The sequence below is a fragment of the Ipomoea nil genome, unplaced genomic scaffold, assembly GCF_001879475.1.
Source record: "Ipomoea nil cultivar Tokyo-kokei standard unplaced genomic scaffold, Asagao_1.1 scaffold0937, whole genome shotgun sequence".
NCBI classification, from domain to species: domain Eukaryota; kingdom Viridiplantae; phylum Streptophyta; class Magnoliopsida; order Solanales; family Convolvulaceae; genus Ipomoea; species Ipomoea nil.
In genome coordinates this window covers 882,724-900,817 of record NW_017617365.1, presented here as the reverse complement: position 1 = coordinate 900,817, position 18,094 = coordinate 882,724, and the positions used below count along the sequence as shown (strand labels likewise).

The window sequence follows — 18,094 nt, the reverse complement described above, 5'->3', positions numbered from 1 at the left end:
TAGAACAAAGTTGATTATTACTTACATCACTATCACCCCTACGAAACCTGTTTCCCATTTGTCTACTGCAGTCCCTTTGTAAGTTTCCATGTGGCGCATGCAATACATACCACAATCTGTTGTGTTCTCTTCATCTTGCCATGGCATGTGAATGCACTCAGCTTTGATATTCTTCACTTTTCTTGCAAGGGTGTTTTTCTTCGATTGGAGGTATTTGTAGAAAGCTGTTTTCTGCACATTATAGTAATTGCAGTGTTTAATTAATTTAAGTAATGTAAATATTAAACTATAGTGTATAGATATTTAATAGGAGTATTAGTTTATCTTACCAACTTAGCCGGGCAGTTCTCATATCTGTTCGTATTAGGTATTCCCTTGGGCATTAGCTTGTTATCAATGATCTGAAGTTTTGACTTGGGGATGTTAAAGCACATCAAGTAGTAGTGATTGTGCCTCAAGATTGTAAAGAAAACCTGAAATGAATAATTAAAAGGTATTTAACAAATTGTGTCAAATACATACATAAATTCAATAATCTTAGAATTCATATATATATATATATATATATATATATATATATATATATATATATATATATATATATATATATATATATATATATATATATATTGTTTTACTTACAAGACTTGCATCTGTGATATCAATTGCAGTCCCCCTCAACTGGTAGTCAATATTTGCACAGAAGTCTCCTATATCCATATTCCTTGCTTTTATTTCAACATTTTCAAGCGTCATCTGCAAAGAAGAGGTTGTGTGTCATATAGTACATTGTTTTAAAAAAATGCGTTAGTTGTAGATGTGTACTTACGTAAGCAGCTTCCGAGAAGAAGATCCTTTTTGGTTGATCAATTGATCTTTTCATATCAAGCACTGTCAATCTGTGTGCCCAGATTTGCAGGATATTTGTAGCTAGTTGTCCATTTGCCAATGTTGCAATGTCCTCCCTCGTTGCAAACAGATCATGGGCAGAAAACAACATTTCACTGGAAACAAACGAAAACAAGTTGATATTACAAAATAAACATTTCACAATTTAAAGTAATATAATGTCATGAAGTAATACACGTAACATATAACCAGGACACCAATGTACATAATATCATGAATGAATACACATAACATATACCATGAATACACATAACATATATCAGGAATACACATAATGTGGTATATCAACTGAGAACACCAATGTACATAATATCATGAATGAATACACACAACATATACCATGAATACACATAACATATATCAGGAATACACATAATGTGGTATATCAATTGAGAACACCAATGTACATAATATTATGAATGAATACACATAACATATATCATGAATACACATAACAAATATCATGAATACACATAATGTGGTATATCAACTGAAAGCATCTGTTATAACAAGTTATAAATGAAATACATACTAATACGGGTACTCAGTTTCATCTGATGGCAGGAATGCATAGTCTGAGATCAGTTTTTCCCTGGCGGAAACATTCTTGAGCTTTGAAATGTTGCTTGTCCAGTACGGGGATCGACAAGCCAGAGGGAGGTTTTTGAACTTTCGCTGTGGCCTCTTCCGGACATTGACATCTTCAACATCATCTTCAGATTCAGCAATGATGCTTTGTAGAGACAGAAAAGTAATTAGGAACATGTTTTAATGTGTTAAGCAGTAGGCATAACAACATGATTAAATAATTAACAAGGATAAATGCACATAAGGATACTGTTAAGTGATATGTGAGTTTTACCTATCAAACTCAATTTGTTCTGGAGTTTTCTGTTCAGTTGCTGGTAGTGATTGGGGTGAACCATCAGCTATGTCATCAATGATATTCTCCAAGAGTGTTGCAATTGGGGTAAGTGCTGCTGCTGCTGTGTTTCCTTTGGTTGTTTGTGGTGGTGGTGTGGTGGGTGATGCTGATAGAGTTGCTGCTCGGGGTTCAGATGTGGGTTTGGGCGGAGGTGGTGTTGTTTCAGGTGGAGTTGCATTTCTTGGGGCCTCTTCGGGAGTAGCGTCATGGCTAGTTGGCGTCAGGAGATTAAAAGTTGGTGCGGGTATGTCAGCAGTTGTCATGTTCTTCAATGTTGCCAGGAATGCCGCTTCAAGTTCAGCAACCGCATCCAAGAAACTAGGTTGGTTGTAGATATCATCATCTCGCAGTAAGTTTTCCGGTGGGGTTGCATTCGGGCTTGGGGTGAGGTTGGCAGTGGCGGATAAGTTGCTGAACACATTTTTTATAATCTCAACAACAGAGGTGTTTGCCCCAACATCTGCCATGACCTCACCGAACTCCATAATGCTCGTGGTCATCTTTTTCAATGCGGTGGTGACCTTTTCAACTTCCTGACCTTGTGGCAGTTCACGGGGTGGTGGCAGTTGAGGAGGTGGTGGCTGATGTGCATCTGGGATATATTCAACGACTTTGCCCTTTCCAAAGCCGCCTATGTCTCTTTCAACCTTGACCCTTGCCCTCAAATCATTTGAAGTCCATGAAGTGATGGTGGGAATTCTCTTTCTGACTATTTCTCCTCTAACCTGCACTTTGTCTAGGTATGCCAACTTCAAATAGAGAAACAAAAAGAAGAAGATAAACCATTCAAAATCAGTATCAGTTTATGTTTAGGTTGGTAGAGTAGGATACACATAAAGTTATTAAAAGATGTACATAATTATAGTCTACAATGTACATAATGTATATCATGAATACACATAAGGTTATAGGTCAATATACAGAGTGCATACCATCAGGAAAGTTGCAGGACCAGTGAAGGCTGCATCATGTTTTCCCCTCCATGTTGTGGTGGTGTCAACAAGAGATCGTATCGTGTAAGCACACCAGTTGAAGTCTTGGATCTTGCTGACATCTTGCAGTGAATACAGGAGCCTGTAGTTGCAGAACATGTTCTTGAAGCCTCTTATCAATGTGGAAACAACATAGATTATGAAGTCACGTTTGAACATGTCTCCATGATCACGCCTCTCAATAATGTCATTCAGCATCTGGCTTGTAGTTGGTGTGCCTGTCTTCACTCCCCACCGCTGTCTCCAAAGTGCAACCAAGCCAGTGAACTGTGGGTCCTTGCTTGTTATTTCAGCCTCCACAACAGTATGTTGGCCTCTGGGGATGCCAAGTGTTTTCTGTACATCATCATCTCCTAGAAGGAGCTCCTCCTCTTCCAGATGTATTGAGCATCTACCAACATCAAAGCGCTCAAGAAGGTATCTCAGAAGTTCACAATCACACAAGGACAGTGTTGCATTTAAAAGGGATCCAAATCCCATATCTCGAACAGCTTGGTGCTGTTCTGGGCTCAGACTACTGACGAGTGCACAGAGCTGCTTTGGGGAGGTCCGTACAGATAAATAATCATTGTTTCTTGGTTTCCTCCTCTTCTGTTTTTCCTTACTTCTTATGCTCTTTGGGGCTTTGGCAGGTTCAGCAGCTGCACTGGCATGGGTTTTCTTTTGTTTTTTGGCAGGTTCAGCAGCTGCACTGGCATGGGTTTTCTTTTGTTTTTTGGCAGCAGGCTGTTTGGGGGCATCACCGGCATTTGTACTGGTTTCAACATTTGGTGATTCAGAACATGTTTCAGCACCCTTTGACGAAGCAGCGGTATTTTTCTTTCGTTTACCCTCTCTGGCAATTTGTAGTAGTGTAGGATCAGACATGGTTGTAGGTGTTGATGTAGGTGCAACATTCCTTTTTCTGGGAGATCTCCGGGGATTAGTGGGTGTAGGGGTTGACATATCTGTAACAACACAATACACATAAATACAAATATAAGGAATACGTAACACTAATATTAACACCAAATAGGCAGTAGATTGGGATTGAGAATTTTACAGGGGTGCAAATATACAATGTACATAATCTAATGAATGAATACACATAATGTATAACTAGGATACACATAATGTTGAATATAAGAAAAATGGTTATCTATGATGAGGTATAGGAACTGAGAACATTAATGTACTTAATATTATATCAGAATAAACACAAGTATAAGTAATATGTAACCCTAGTTGACATAATAACATAATACACATAATAACAGTTTTAAGTATTAGGTAACACTAATATTAACACCAGACAGACAATATACTGGGATTGAGAAGTTTGCAGGGATGCAAATGTGTAATGTACATAATGCTATGAAGAAATACACATAACATATAACCAGGATACACATAATTTTGGAATAGAAGAATAATGACTATCTATGATGAGGTATAGCAACTGAGAACACTAATGTACATAATATAATGAATGAATACACATAACATATACCATGAATACACATAACATATATCAGGAATACACATAATGTGGAGTATAAAAATAGCGGTTATCAATGATAAGGCATAGGACCTGAAAACAGTAATGTACATAATCTTATACCAGAATATACACAAGTCCAAGTAATATGTAACCCTTGGTATCGTTGCTGTATTAACACAATGAAGTAATAGCATGAATGTTTGGAAGGAGAAGTAATAGTAGTTATGCTTACTTGTATCTTTGCGATGTTGTATGCCCTTTTGCAGAAGAATGTGGTGAAGTTTTTGCGGTTTTTGGCGTAGTTCGCGAAAAAAATGTGATCGTTTTTGAATTGCAGGGAGTGGTAATTGAAGGCTTCGTGAAGAAGAAAGGTTTGATATATATATATATATATATATATATATATATATATATATATATATATATATATATATATATATATATATATATATATATATATATATTTTAAATGTGATTGGACGGACGGAGAGGCGCCTGTCCCGTCAAATATCCACTAACGGAGTAATATTAAAACGCCACCGTTTTGCACGTAGGCGCATAGACCTACGTGCAACGTGGTGTATGGTATAACGATTGAAGTAATAAAATACTATAGTTAAAATAAAATACTATCTACTATATATCTATTATATACTAATAAGAGCCCAAGAGAGTTAGGCCTGGTAGAAAAAATGGCGGTCAAATTTTTTAATCAAATGAATGAATGGCTCAGATTGATCGGATTTTAATTTTTCCTTAAGATTTACTAATTTATCCTTAATGAATATGATTATCCGTTAACTTTTCCGTTAAATATTATCTTTTCCGTTAATTTTTGTTAGTTCACCGTTAACTTATTCATTAATTTCAATAAGAAAGGTCTTAGGTTTGAACCCCATCCTAATCAAAATTGACATAATTAGTACTCTATTTTACTCTTATTAAATTAAATAATAATTTAGTAGCTACAACAAAAAATAATACAGATGCATTTCTTTAATTTAGAATTATGTATCTACAATGTCTTTATTCAAAAAAAATTATTCATTATCAATAAATTAAATAAGAGAAATAATTTCATTAGTTATATTGTCTTTATTTTTCTCCAATATAAAAATTATTTACATTAAAATTCATCAATTGATAATATTCGCTACATTGTCCTACAATGTCTTTATTTAAAAAAAAAATTATTCATTATCAATAAACTAATTAAGAGAAATAATTTTATTAGTTATATTGTCTTTATTTTTCTCCAATGTAAAAATTCTTTACATTCAAATTCATCAATTGATTATATCCACTACATTGTCTATTATCTTTTTTGTACACTATTTTTTTTAATTAAATATCAAAGTTATAATACAAAATAATGCTATATATTTATTTACCAAGTATTTTATTAATAATATTTATTAAGAAAAAATATAATTAAGAGAATTAATTAAGAGAAATAATTTTATTAGTTATATTGTCTTTATTTTTTTCCAATGTAAAAATTCTTTACATTCAAATTCATCAATTGATTATATTAACTACATTGTCTATACCAGGACTATGTGGTCTAATGGTACTTGAGTTGGATTTTCATTTGGAAGATTATGAGTTCGAGCCTCAGTGGAGGCATTATTGGTTCTTTGTGTTTTAGTAGGTTGAGAAATTATATGAACAGATACTACAATGTAATAGAGTCAGTAACTTTCAAAAAAACTACATTGTCTATTATCTTTTTTGTATACTATATTTTTAATTAAATATCAAAGTTATAATACAAAATAATGCTATATATTTATTTACCAAGTATTTTATTAATACCATTAAAAAATAGAAAAAAAATAATTAATAAAGCCAATCATATTAACTACTTGATGGATTTATTGACAAAGTGAGTATTCAAATTACACAACAAATTAAAGTGAGAACTATCTCGCAATGTCATTATTTGACAGTCAGCAGTTAGGGGTTAGCGTTAGCGGATTTGACATGCGAATTATATCAACGATGAGTAAAAAGATATTTAAAAAATTAGTTGTTTAGATTAACATGTAAATTGAAAAAAGGGTATACATATATTTAATAATAATAATAATAATAATAATAATAATAATAATAATAATAATAATAATAATAATAATAATAATAATAATAATAATAATAATAATAATAATAATAATAATAATAATAATAATAATAATAATAATAATAATAATAATAATAATAATAATTTTTTAAAAAAATAAAAAAATAAAAAAAATACAATTAATTCAATCATATTAACTAATTGGGGGTTTATTGACAAAAAGAGTATTCAAATCACACAACAAATTGAAGTCAGAAACTACCTCGCAATGTCCTTGTTTGGCAATCAACAATTAGGTCTTCAATATTAGTATATATTTAATATTTTATGCATTAATTTTTATTTGCTCTCCCTTATGTCCCGTATTTGGTTTCAATCATACCTATACAATTATTTTATTGACAATTATAATCAATCTTGACTATATTATCTGGCATTTGTAAACTTAGAATTACCTATTTAAATACGCAAATTCAATATTCAATTATCTATGCATGAATAATTCCAATATAATCTTGCATTGATATACTTTAAAGTACTTATTTAAAAAAAGAAACATTGGGCATCATCCCAATCGCGTAATACGCGTAAAAAACTAGTATATATATATATATATATATATATATATATATATAAAATAAGAGCCCAAGAGAGTTAGGCCTATAATGGGTAGAAAAAATGGCGGTCAATTTTTTTATTCGAATGAATGGCTCAGATTGATCAGATTTTAATTTTTCCTTAAGATTTCCTAATTTATCCTTAATGAATATGATTATCCGTTAACTTTTCCGTTAAATATTATCTTTTCCGTTAATTTCTGTTAGTTCACCGTTAACTTACTCATTGATTTCAATAAGAAAGGTCTTAGGTTCGAACCCCATCCAATCAAAGTTGGCATAATTAGTACTCTATTTTACTCTTAGTAAATAAATTAAATAATAATTTAGTAGCTACAACAAAAAATAATACATATGCATTTATATAATTTATAATTATGTGTCTACAATGTCTTTATTCAAAAAAAAAAAAAAATATTCATTATCAATAAATTAATTAAGAGAAATAATTTTATTAGTTATATTGTCTTTATATTTCTCCAATGTAAATATTCTTTACATTCAAATTCATCAATTGATTATATTCACTACATTGTCTATAATTTTTTTGTGCACTATTTTTTAATTAAATATCAAAGTTATAATACAAAATAATGATATATATTTATTTACCAAGTATTTTATTAATACCATGAAAAAATTAAAAAAAATATATATTAATAAAGCCAATCATATTAACTACTTGAGGGATTTGTTGACAAAGAGAGTATTCAAACCACACAACAAATTGAAGTGAGAACTACCTCGCGATGTCCTTGTTTCACAATCAACCGTTAGCGGTTAGCGTTAGTGAATTGTATTAGCGAATTTGACCAGCGATATTTAAAAAAATTAGTTGTTTAAATTAACATGAAAAATGACCTAAGTTATAATAATAATAATAATAATAATAATAATAATAATAATAATAATAATAATAATAATAATAATAATAATAATAATAATAATAATAATAATTGTTTTAAAAAATTAAAAAAAAATAAAAAAATATATAATTAAGACAATCATATTAACTACTTGGGGGATTAATTGACAAAATGAGTATTCAAATCACACAACAAATTGAAGTGAGAAACTATCTCGCAATGTCCTTATTTGGCAATCTGTAGTTAAGTCTTCAATCTCGCTTATGAGGGTATTTGGTTTCAACCATACCTATACAATTATTTTATTGACAATTATAATTAATCTTGACTATATTATTTTGCATTTGTAAACTTAGAATTGTCTATTTAAATACCCAAATTTAACATTCAATTATCTATGCATGAACAATTCCAATATAATCTTGTCTTGATATACTTTAAAGTACTTATTTAAAAAAAAAAAAAAAAAAAAAAAAAAAAAAAAAAAAAAAAAAAACATTGGGCATTATCCCAATCGCGCAATGCGCGTAAAAAAAACTAGTTTATATTAATAAAACTGTAACATTAGTCTAATACTTTTTTTTTTTTTTGAGAATTAGTCTAATACTTATTAAACCAATCTAAACTAGTAACATATAAATAATATAATATTTATTATAAAATCGATCCTAAAACTTAATTTATTTATGCAACTCACTAACTAAAATTACTCTAAATAATGCCTAGAAATTAAGCTTATCAGTTCTTATGTACGTTCATAAAGAATAAATTTATCAACAACATCGTTTTTGCTCTCAAGCAAAAAAATTCACTTAGCACTACAGTGTGCTATCGTTGATACTCCGAGAAATACATCCAAGATGTCACCCAAAAAGTACCTGAAAGGTTACGTACCTCCACTTCTCGATAACTCTCCTATGACCAGAAGATACATTTCCTTCTCGATCACATGGCCTAGATGTGATTCTAGCACTTCTCATACCCGAGATGTGCGCTTCACTTCTCGGGGGTTTTGCCACATCACAAATATAATATTTGTGCTTATCATTAAATTTGGAATGTGGTCCATGCTGATTAATCTACATATAGATTCAAAATTACCATGACGTTGTCTACCGTGCCACAAACCCGAAGACCCAACCAGGCAAGACCAATTAATAATGTTCTTATTAATTACGGTTATTACACCGAGCTTATAGCCCAATTAGTAATTAACCCTTGCCTTCATTCCAAATTTAGACAAAACCTTGTCTTTATCCACAATAGTGAGAAATTTATAAATCATTACACCATTACTCGCAAGTTAGGTGTGTAACGCCCCCTTTTACGAAAATCTAAATCCCAAATAATTAAACTTAAACAAGGTAAATAAGGAAGGTTTAGATAACTAAAAACCAAACACCTAACATTAGGCTACAAAATAGTCAACTAACAAGAGTTAAGCTCTACAAACATCATAAACTTGGGGAACAAACCCCGGTGTCCACGCACCAACAAAAGATCAGTTTAACAACATCTAACATCAGTTCAACTATACCAGGACTATGTGGTCTAATGGTACCTGGGTTGGACTTTCATTTGAAAGATTGTAAGTTCGAGCCTCGGTGGAGGCGTTATTAGCTCTTTGTGTTTCAGTAGGTTGAGAAAGTATATCAGATACTACATTGTAATTCACACGCAAATCTCAAGTATTAATCTCAATAGATACTCGGCAACCTATATTTGTAATAGAGCTAGTTGCATACTAAGTATAAAGCCAAATATTTGGCATTCACACGCAAATCTCAAGTATGAATATAATCAATCTCAATAGATACTCGGCAACCTACAACTCATATAAACATGTTTTTCTCAAATACTCAACTTAAACGCATTCTCATGCTGAAATATAGATAGGTTCTCGCTCTTTATATAAAAAGAACATTTTCTGTGGAGGTTTCTGTTGAGTCACTTGACTCTCTTTTCTCTTCTTTCTTCTTTCTTGCTTTCTTTCTGTATTCGTGGGCAAGGTAGGAACTTCACGAATCGTGAACGAACCTATCCGGGCTCCGCATCTAGCCAGCCTAATACTCATCTCGCCTACAGAATCATTATCTTGGTTCTTATATAATCTCTGTGGAATCAGGTATCGTACTTGTCAGTGTGCACACCCCCTAACCAGGATTCCAAGCCCGCCGGGTAGTATCCAACCTAGCAACTCGAGAATATCGACCAAGTTACTTCATAAATATCTATCAGTCCTCTGTGACTATTTCTTTCCTTTCTCAAACTTCTTTCTTTCTCTTTTCTTCCGAAAGGACCTAGTCCTAACGGGCCTCCAAAACAAGTTTTCCTCACAATAGATAGCATATATATATCTCATGCAACTTCTTTTCTCATGCAATAAACACTATAATATACAAGTTTTGCAATGCTCATAAATCTCAAACAACTTCTCTTTCTCACATTTTGGAAATCAAATTATCATGCAATCTTCTCAATGCAAATAGATAGAGATTTTCCAAAATAGATATAGGTTTTGAAATAGAACTTAGGCTTTACTTAGAGCCTTCAATGCACTTTAAATCTTTAAAATATGCCAAAATATTCATTCACTATGAATATGGAAATATGCACTGTTTCATTCCAAAATCTCAACAACTTAGCAAATCTTCTCAACAAATACTAACAAGTATTAAACATGTTTCTCAATCAATAATATACTCAGATGCTATAAATTCCTTTGCTGATTCAAGTTCACAGACAACAAATACAGTGCATTCATCTTTCAATCCTTCTATCTGTTAACATGCTTTCTAGTTCAAAATCAAACGAAAACAACTTCAACTAGCGCGTCGTAACGAGCCCGAGTGTCCGAGCCTAAAGGGCCCACGAGTCCCGGTTTGAACAACACATAGTTGAGCCACAAAGGGCCCAGCCAGTACCACTTTTGGCCTGGCAGAGCTTGGTGACGGGGCTTGTGATGCCCCGCCACTTGGGATCCGTTCCCATGGTCCGTCCCTCCACGGGTCTAGCCAGCGAATCTTGCCTAGGTCCGTTGGCTAGGTCCGTGAGGTCTTCTAGTGCACAGACAGTGTGCACCAGAGCCTTCTTTTTCACCAACAAACAACACAGAGCATCAAAATACACATCCAAACCTTAATAAATCAATCATAACACATCAACAACACACAAATAGCTCATCAACAAGTATTTTCTAGCATTTCTAAACATCTATCTCAAATTTCTAGCATTTAACAGAGCCAAAAACTTAGTTTGGGAATTCATGCTTTATACCTTGTACTTTTCCTCCTCTTGTGTGGATCCCCATTTCCTCTCCATCTCAGATATTACTTCCTTCACCACTTATTCTCCTCAAACAAACAAACACATACAAAGCTTAAGAAAGACTCAGAGATTTAGGAGACAAGGGTAGATGATCTTAAGAAATGAGATGAAATGGATGGAGAAATGAAAGCAAAATCACTTACTGTGTTCTTTTTCTTCTTTCTACAAAGCTGAGAGTTTGGGAGTGGAGAGGCAAAATAGAGGATCAGGAGAAAATGAATGGAATAGTGTTGTTTAAATAGGGGTCCAAAACCCTAGGTTGCAAATGATTGGTTGGTGAGGGTAGAAGGGTAAATTGCTTGATCAAAATATCAGACATTTGTTTTGGCTTGTAGAAAGCATCAAGGTCCATCCTTTATCATGGACCAAAGCTTTAAAATAATTTTGTACAACTTTGGAGTCAAAATAGATTTTCTATAAGATAACTTCTAATTAAAACATTTGGTTCAGGTTTCACAGGTTCCTCTCAGATTTCACTCAGATTGACTTTTTGGGTCAAAACATGGTACATAAATGTACCCAAAATTTAGGATTTTCAAAATAGACTACTTCTTGGTGTTGAATTTATTTAAAACTCGATTTAAAATATTTAATTCATACACCGTTTTTGGAAAAAAATTTGGAAGAGTGAAAATAAATATTTTGAAATTTTATAAAAATAGAATTTAGGAAAAATATTTTTGGGTTGTCACATTCTATCCTCCTTAAAAGAAGTTTCGTCCTCGAAACTAAGGTTAAACGAACAGATTTTCTTTAAACGGAAGCTTTCTTGAAGAGGTAACTCGAAGTAATGCAACAGTTGCAAGATTTGGTTTATGAATTTTTCTTGGAATATTCGGAGTAAAGGAATCTCTGAGTAAACAAGCAAGCACTCAAAAATCTAAACACTAACAAAATCTAACTACTAGATAGAATCTACTAACTGCTCCAAAGACTTAATGGTTACCTTGATTAAAGCTTCCTGGAGCACCACCCTGTGGTAAGTAGTTGGGATCCCATCCCGAACTGGTTTCACCTGCCACGTCTGTATATTTTTAGGTAAACAGGTCAATTTGGATTAAATTACATGGGTTTGTGATGTTCAGCAATCCAATTGCATTTTTTTTTTAGTTCGATGGCCTAATTGCAGTTTGATGTGTAGTTGAGTGGTCTATTTGATCCTTATTCCCAAAAAAAAAAAAAAAAAAAAAAAAAAAAAAAAAAAAAAAAACTATTAGCAAGATTTAATAATCTCAACAGTCCAATATGACTAGCCCGAAATCAAACGAGCGGACTCCATTGATATTCCAGTTGTTATACAGTGGACCATGATCGTCGAATTAAATTATAGTAGAATTAAAATGATATTTTAGTGTTACTATAATGAAACTATTGTGTGTGAAAAATTAAACTAAAAAGCAGAGCACATTATTGTCAAATGAAATTGTAGTATAATTAAAATGATACTTTAGTATTAGTGTGCATGGAAAATGAAACTAAAATTCAGAGCCATACAATAACATATATTGTTAAATGTCCTGAAATGCTATTAAAATAATACTTCAGCATTACTATAATTAAAGATCAAGTAAATGTCAGCTAATGTCCTCCGAGTTTGGTGGTTTCGCCACCTTTAGTCCTAAACTTTCAAATCGACCACCCGTGGTCCTCCGAGTTTCGAATTCAACATGCCGTAGTCCTTCCGTTAACATATACCGTCTACGCCGTGAAAAGTAAGGACAAAACAATCTCTTTATTTCAACCCCAACCAAAACAATTCATTTCCCTCAAAAATTAAAATTAGCCTTAATCTCCTCTCATCAAAATTCTTCTCCAATAATTTCCAATTACGCAAACACCGTTCTTTGGTGAGCCAAAATCGCAATTTCAATTCTTCTCCAATAATCCCCAATAAGAATTGTCCACAATAAAATTTACCTTGATATTCCGAGCAAGTTCTTACCGTTCCAATTTACTTCCAAAATTTAATAATAATAATAATAATAATAATAATAATAATAATAATAATAATAATAATAATAATAATAATAATAAATAAATAAATAAATAGTAATAATAATAAAAAAAACATTCCTAAGTAATAGTCCCCCACCACCTATAAAATAGTACACCACCACTGACTTCAGAGTCGCTAAAACGGTAAATTACAACCCTCAAATCTCCGATACTGCGTGTTTCCGGCGGTGTATTCCACCGTGCATATGAAACCTGCTTCTATATTCATATGCAATTCCTTCCACACCATCTTCTGTTTTCATTACCTTCTCACATTTGTCTCTGTTTCTCCTTATTTCCGAGCAAAATATCCCCCATTTGATTTTCCGTCCCTTCCAATAACTCGATAATTTTGGTTGAAGAAAATGGATTTTGAAGCGTTTGATACCATGAAATTCGAGGAGAAATCAATCGCTATGTTTAATCGCTTTCGTAAGGCGATGAAATTGGTTCACTTTCTCGAATTGCTCTTCCCTCTCGTGTTGATTCCGTCGTCCTGGGCTAGAGTTCCGGCCGCCGTGAAAATATCAGGCGAATTTATGCACGAACTGTCTGTTAATCTCTGCAATCCACACGTCGTTTTCCTCATTGGAAACGCCATTATTGCTGTTCTATTCGTGCTCTGTCGCCAGACCGAAGCCTCGGAAGCATTCGATGATAGAGTCCGCCAAGGTGAAATTCAACCGCCGGCCGCTTCCTGTCAAGTGTACGCTCCTCCGCCGCAGACGGAGGCGGCGGAGAAAATTGCAGTCAAAGCGGTAGCAGTAGGAGAGGAAATTAAACAGATTGTTTGTTCGGAGAGCGTGGTTCCAAAACAGCAAAGCGAGGAGATTTTTGTGGCGCTACAAATGGCGACGAAGAAAATTCAGAAGTTTCATAGAACTCAGTCGGAGAAGCTGAAACGAGAGACTGCGTTTAGATCTCAGAGGGATCTCCGGCGATCGGAGACGGAGCTGCGTCTGAAAGCAGTAAGCTCCAGTGCTACAGGAACAATGGCGTCCGTTGACACCGTGGAAAATCTGAGCAATGAAGAGTTTCGGCTTAGAATTGAAAAATTCATTAGGAAAAATCAAGAGTTTTTCATATTAGAAAACGGAAGAGATGAAACCCAGCGTGCATGAAATTCGAGAATTTTTCGAATATTTTGTAGATATTGTGATTAATAAATAATAATAAAGGAAAATAATTTTTGTTACAATTTTTTAACATAAAAAAGAGCAAATACCAATTGTCCCACGAGTATTAGCAAAATGACAATTTTGGTCAACGTGTTTAATTCCCAATCATTATACCATGTTCATAATTATTGAATTATATGTTCATAATTATAAAATTATATATTCATAATTTTTGAACTTCATATTCATAATTATAGAACTATATATTCTCATTTACAGAACTCTATGTTCATAATTACTGAACTATATGTTCATAATTATAAAGTTATATATTCATAATTTTTAAACTTTATATTCACAATTATTGAATCTCTATATTTATAATTATATAACTATATGTCCATAATTATGTTTACAACTCTATGTTCATAATTATAGAACTATATATTCATAATTTTTTGAACTATATATTTATAATTATGAACAGTTTTGGAACAGTTTAGTACAAATTTTCATTTACGCCTATTGTTTTAGTACCAATTTTTATCCACGACTATTATTTTAATGTCAAAATTTATCACATCAGTCACCCCTTCGTTTAAAACATGCCGAAATATGAAATTATTAAAAAAATTCCATCCTCTTCAAAATTAAGATCTCAATTTGAACATGAATAAAAGATTTTAAACCCTAAGATCTATCCCAATTCACAGTATCCTCATCAAATTAAGGTAGGATGATGAGGAGAATTGCGAATTGGGTGTGATCTTAAGGTTTACATAATCACTTTATTTATGTTCAAATTGAAATTTCAAAAAGATGAAAATGCCCTAAACAATCTTAGATTTCAACATGTCTTAAATGGAGGGGTGATCGTCATGATGAAATTGACACTAAAATAATAGTTGTAGATGAAAATTGGTACTAAAATAATAATCGTGGATAAAATTTTGTACTAAAATAATAACCGTGGATAAAAATTAGAATGAATTAAATATGTGAACCTAAACTGTCATTTTACTAATACTCATGAACCAAAATTGGTATGTGCGCTAAAAAAAACAAATCTTTCATCAAGTTGTAATAACTAAATTGAAATTTAAATGGTAGTAGTTAAAGCAATCCATCAATTCTATCAAACATTTTCTCTTCTAGTTAAAGACCCTATTTGGTAAAATAGTTAGCCACTCATTCAATTTTAACTTGTTTGATCATTATTAGTTGTTTTACTTAGGTAAACAACCAATGAGAGTGTTTGATTAGTTTTTTTTTTTTTTTGTAATAACTTATTGCTTCAAAACACTAAAATTCAAAAAGTTACTCAAAAAAAAAAAAATTTGATCAACTTTTTTAGAAAGTCATTTTGTATGTAATCAGTTATCAGCTAATACTTAATTTACCAAACATCTTTTTTATAATTAGCTAATGCTACCAACTAGTTAAACCTACTAACACAATCAGCTAACACTGCACCTATTTACCAAACAACCCCAAATTTAAAAAAAAAAAAAAATATTATTGTTAACGTTCTTTCCAAAATGTTTAATCCACAACCCTAAGGGCTCACTCCCCGCCCCGACAAAGCATCTGGAAAGATGTAAATCATGGTAACTCAGCTAAACACAGAGACTAGACCTTTGCTTACTACGCACAAGGAGCACCCCTCACTTTGAGAGGTTGCTCCCATAATGCTTGTGTTGAGATTAAATTTATAATAATGAAAGTCAAATTTATCATTCTTACTCGAACCTTATCGCTTTAATTTTTTTTTAAATAAAAATAATAAAATAAATAAAAACTATGGTTAAAGTTAGGGGTGGACATTTCAAGATTCAATTCAGTTTTTTTTTTTTCAGTTTTAGTTTCGGTATTTCAGTATTAAAAAAAAAAATGATATCATTCAGTTTAACATTATAATTTGATTCAATTTTGGTTCAATTTGAAAAAGTCTGCTTTCGGTTCGGAATTGGTTTAGTTTGGTATTCGGTTCGGTTTAAGAACCCCAAATTTTAATATTTCCTATTTTTACAAACACACTATCAAACAATACATATTCACATAGTTCAAATCCAAAGTCTAAACATTATATAATAAAATAGCAATCTAAAGTTCAAACACATTACTAAGTACTAATTACCAAACATCAGTTCGTTTTTTTTTTTTTTTTTTTTTTTGCTAAACTGACTCTTCAGTTGGCTCACTTTGGTACGTTTAATTGACAAGATGAAGAATCATATATCTGTATAGTTAATATTTGGATAACAAGTGTCAAGTACTGTATAGTTAATTTTTGAATTAATTCCACCAAAGGTCCCTTGTCTTTGGTGACAATTCCAAATTTAGTCTCAGACTATCGCTTTTGTCATTTAACATCCCAGACTATTACTTTTTGGACACTTTTAGTCCCTCTCATGATTTTTTCTATTTTTAGTAAGGGCATTTTAGTCTCTTCATATTTTTCTTTTGTTATTTTTTCAGTTTGAACCGGTTTAATTGGTTTAGAACTTTAGGTAATCTCTGACTTTTAGTAACCATATTTTTTAACCGGTTTTTAGTAAAGTCCTAAAAATATAATATGCGCACATATATGGTTTACCATCATAAAAAATTAATTAAAATATAATAAAAAAAATTAAAGTAATTATATAATGATTGTAATAAAATGATAATTAAAGAAGGAAAAAGATATCATAGATATAGGTGTATGATAATAATGATAGAGTTATGAATGAAAAAGATATCATAGATATAGGTGTATGATAATAATGATAGAGTTATGAAAGTTAGAATTAAATAGTAACAGTGTTATAATGGTGTAAGGGTACTTTTGTCTACCAATAATGTAGTATGAATAATTTTGTCCATTATAATTAAAGTGTACAATATTTATACCTTTATTAGCATACAAATGTAATCATTGATATAAATGTGCCTATAGTTTAATGGGCAAAATTTTTGTTATGATCTTAAACATTTACAGGGCGTTTGGTTGGAGAGTGGGAATTACGTGGGAAAGGATTTGCAATTCTATGGGAGATGAATTACTGGGAATAAAGTGGGAATTTAAATTCTAATGTTTGGTTGACAGGAATAGAATTACTGGGAATTTCAATTCCAATGTTTGGTATACATGGGAATTGAAATGGAATAAGTAGTATAAAATCCAAAATGTCCATTATTTTTGTCAAGCATTAATTTTAAGTTAAAAAAGGGATGGGTAATTTTGACTCATCACTATCTTTTTTTCTTCCTAAAATCCCAGGAATTAAAATACCAGGGGGACATGGGATTTTAAAATGGGGGAATTGCAATTCCATGGAATTGCAATTCCTTTCAACAAAACAAGGGAATTTTGTAACCTTTAGAATTATGTGGGAATTAAGTGAGAAGAAAATTTAAAATCCCTTCAACCAAACACCCTGTTAGTATATATTATATATAAATACCGATCGGTTTTTCGGTTTTGGTCGAGGTTGGAGGAGCTATATGAGGCCATGAGGGTATGCATATCCTTGGACGTCGCTTCACCATTTAAGCGTAGGATAAATGATAAATACTATTTTTATATTTAATTTAAATTAATTCTTATAATACATTAATTTTATTTATTTAATATTATATTTGTTTTGAAGTCTATTTTATATTTTGTACTAATATAATAATCAATTGAATAATTAGGTTTAATGAACAAATTAATAAGAATAAGGCTTAGTTGATGGCAAATTATACTGTGCACCAGAGTGCACAGTGCATTGTGCATCCTGGCCCAAAACGACGTTGTTTTG

At 31.8% G+C, this 18,094-nt stretch overlaps 1 protein-coding gene and 1 long non-coding RNA gene across 2 annotated transcripts; one reads left to right on the top strand and one right to left on the bottom strand.

Moving 5' to 3' along the window:
* Positions 1–417: 417 nt before the first annotated feature.
* Positions 418–706, bottom strand: LOC109179630. Its single transcript, XR_002053952.1, has 2 exons — positions 643–706; positions 418–473 (listed from the first exon to the last, which is right to left on the bottom strand). It is a non-coding gene; the product is annotated as an uncharacterized LOC109179630 (long non-coding RNA).
* Positions 707–13,556: 12,850 nt separating this feature from the next.
* LOC109179594 lies at positions 13,557–14,312 on the top strand. Its single transcript, XM_019329095.1, has one exon. The coding sequence runs from the start codon at positions 13,557–13,559 to the stop codon at positions 14,310–14,312; it is 756 nt and encodes a 251-aa protein (XP_019184640.1).
* The last annotated feature ends 3,782 nt before the right edge of the window (positions 14,313–18,094 follow it).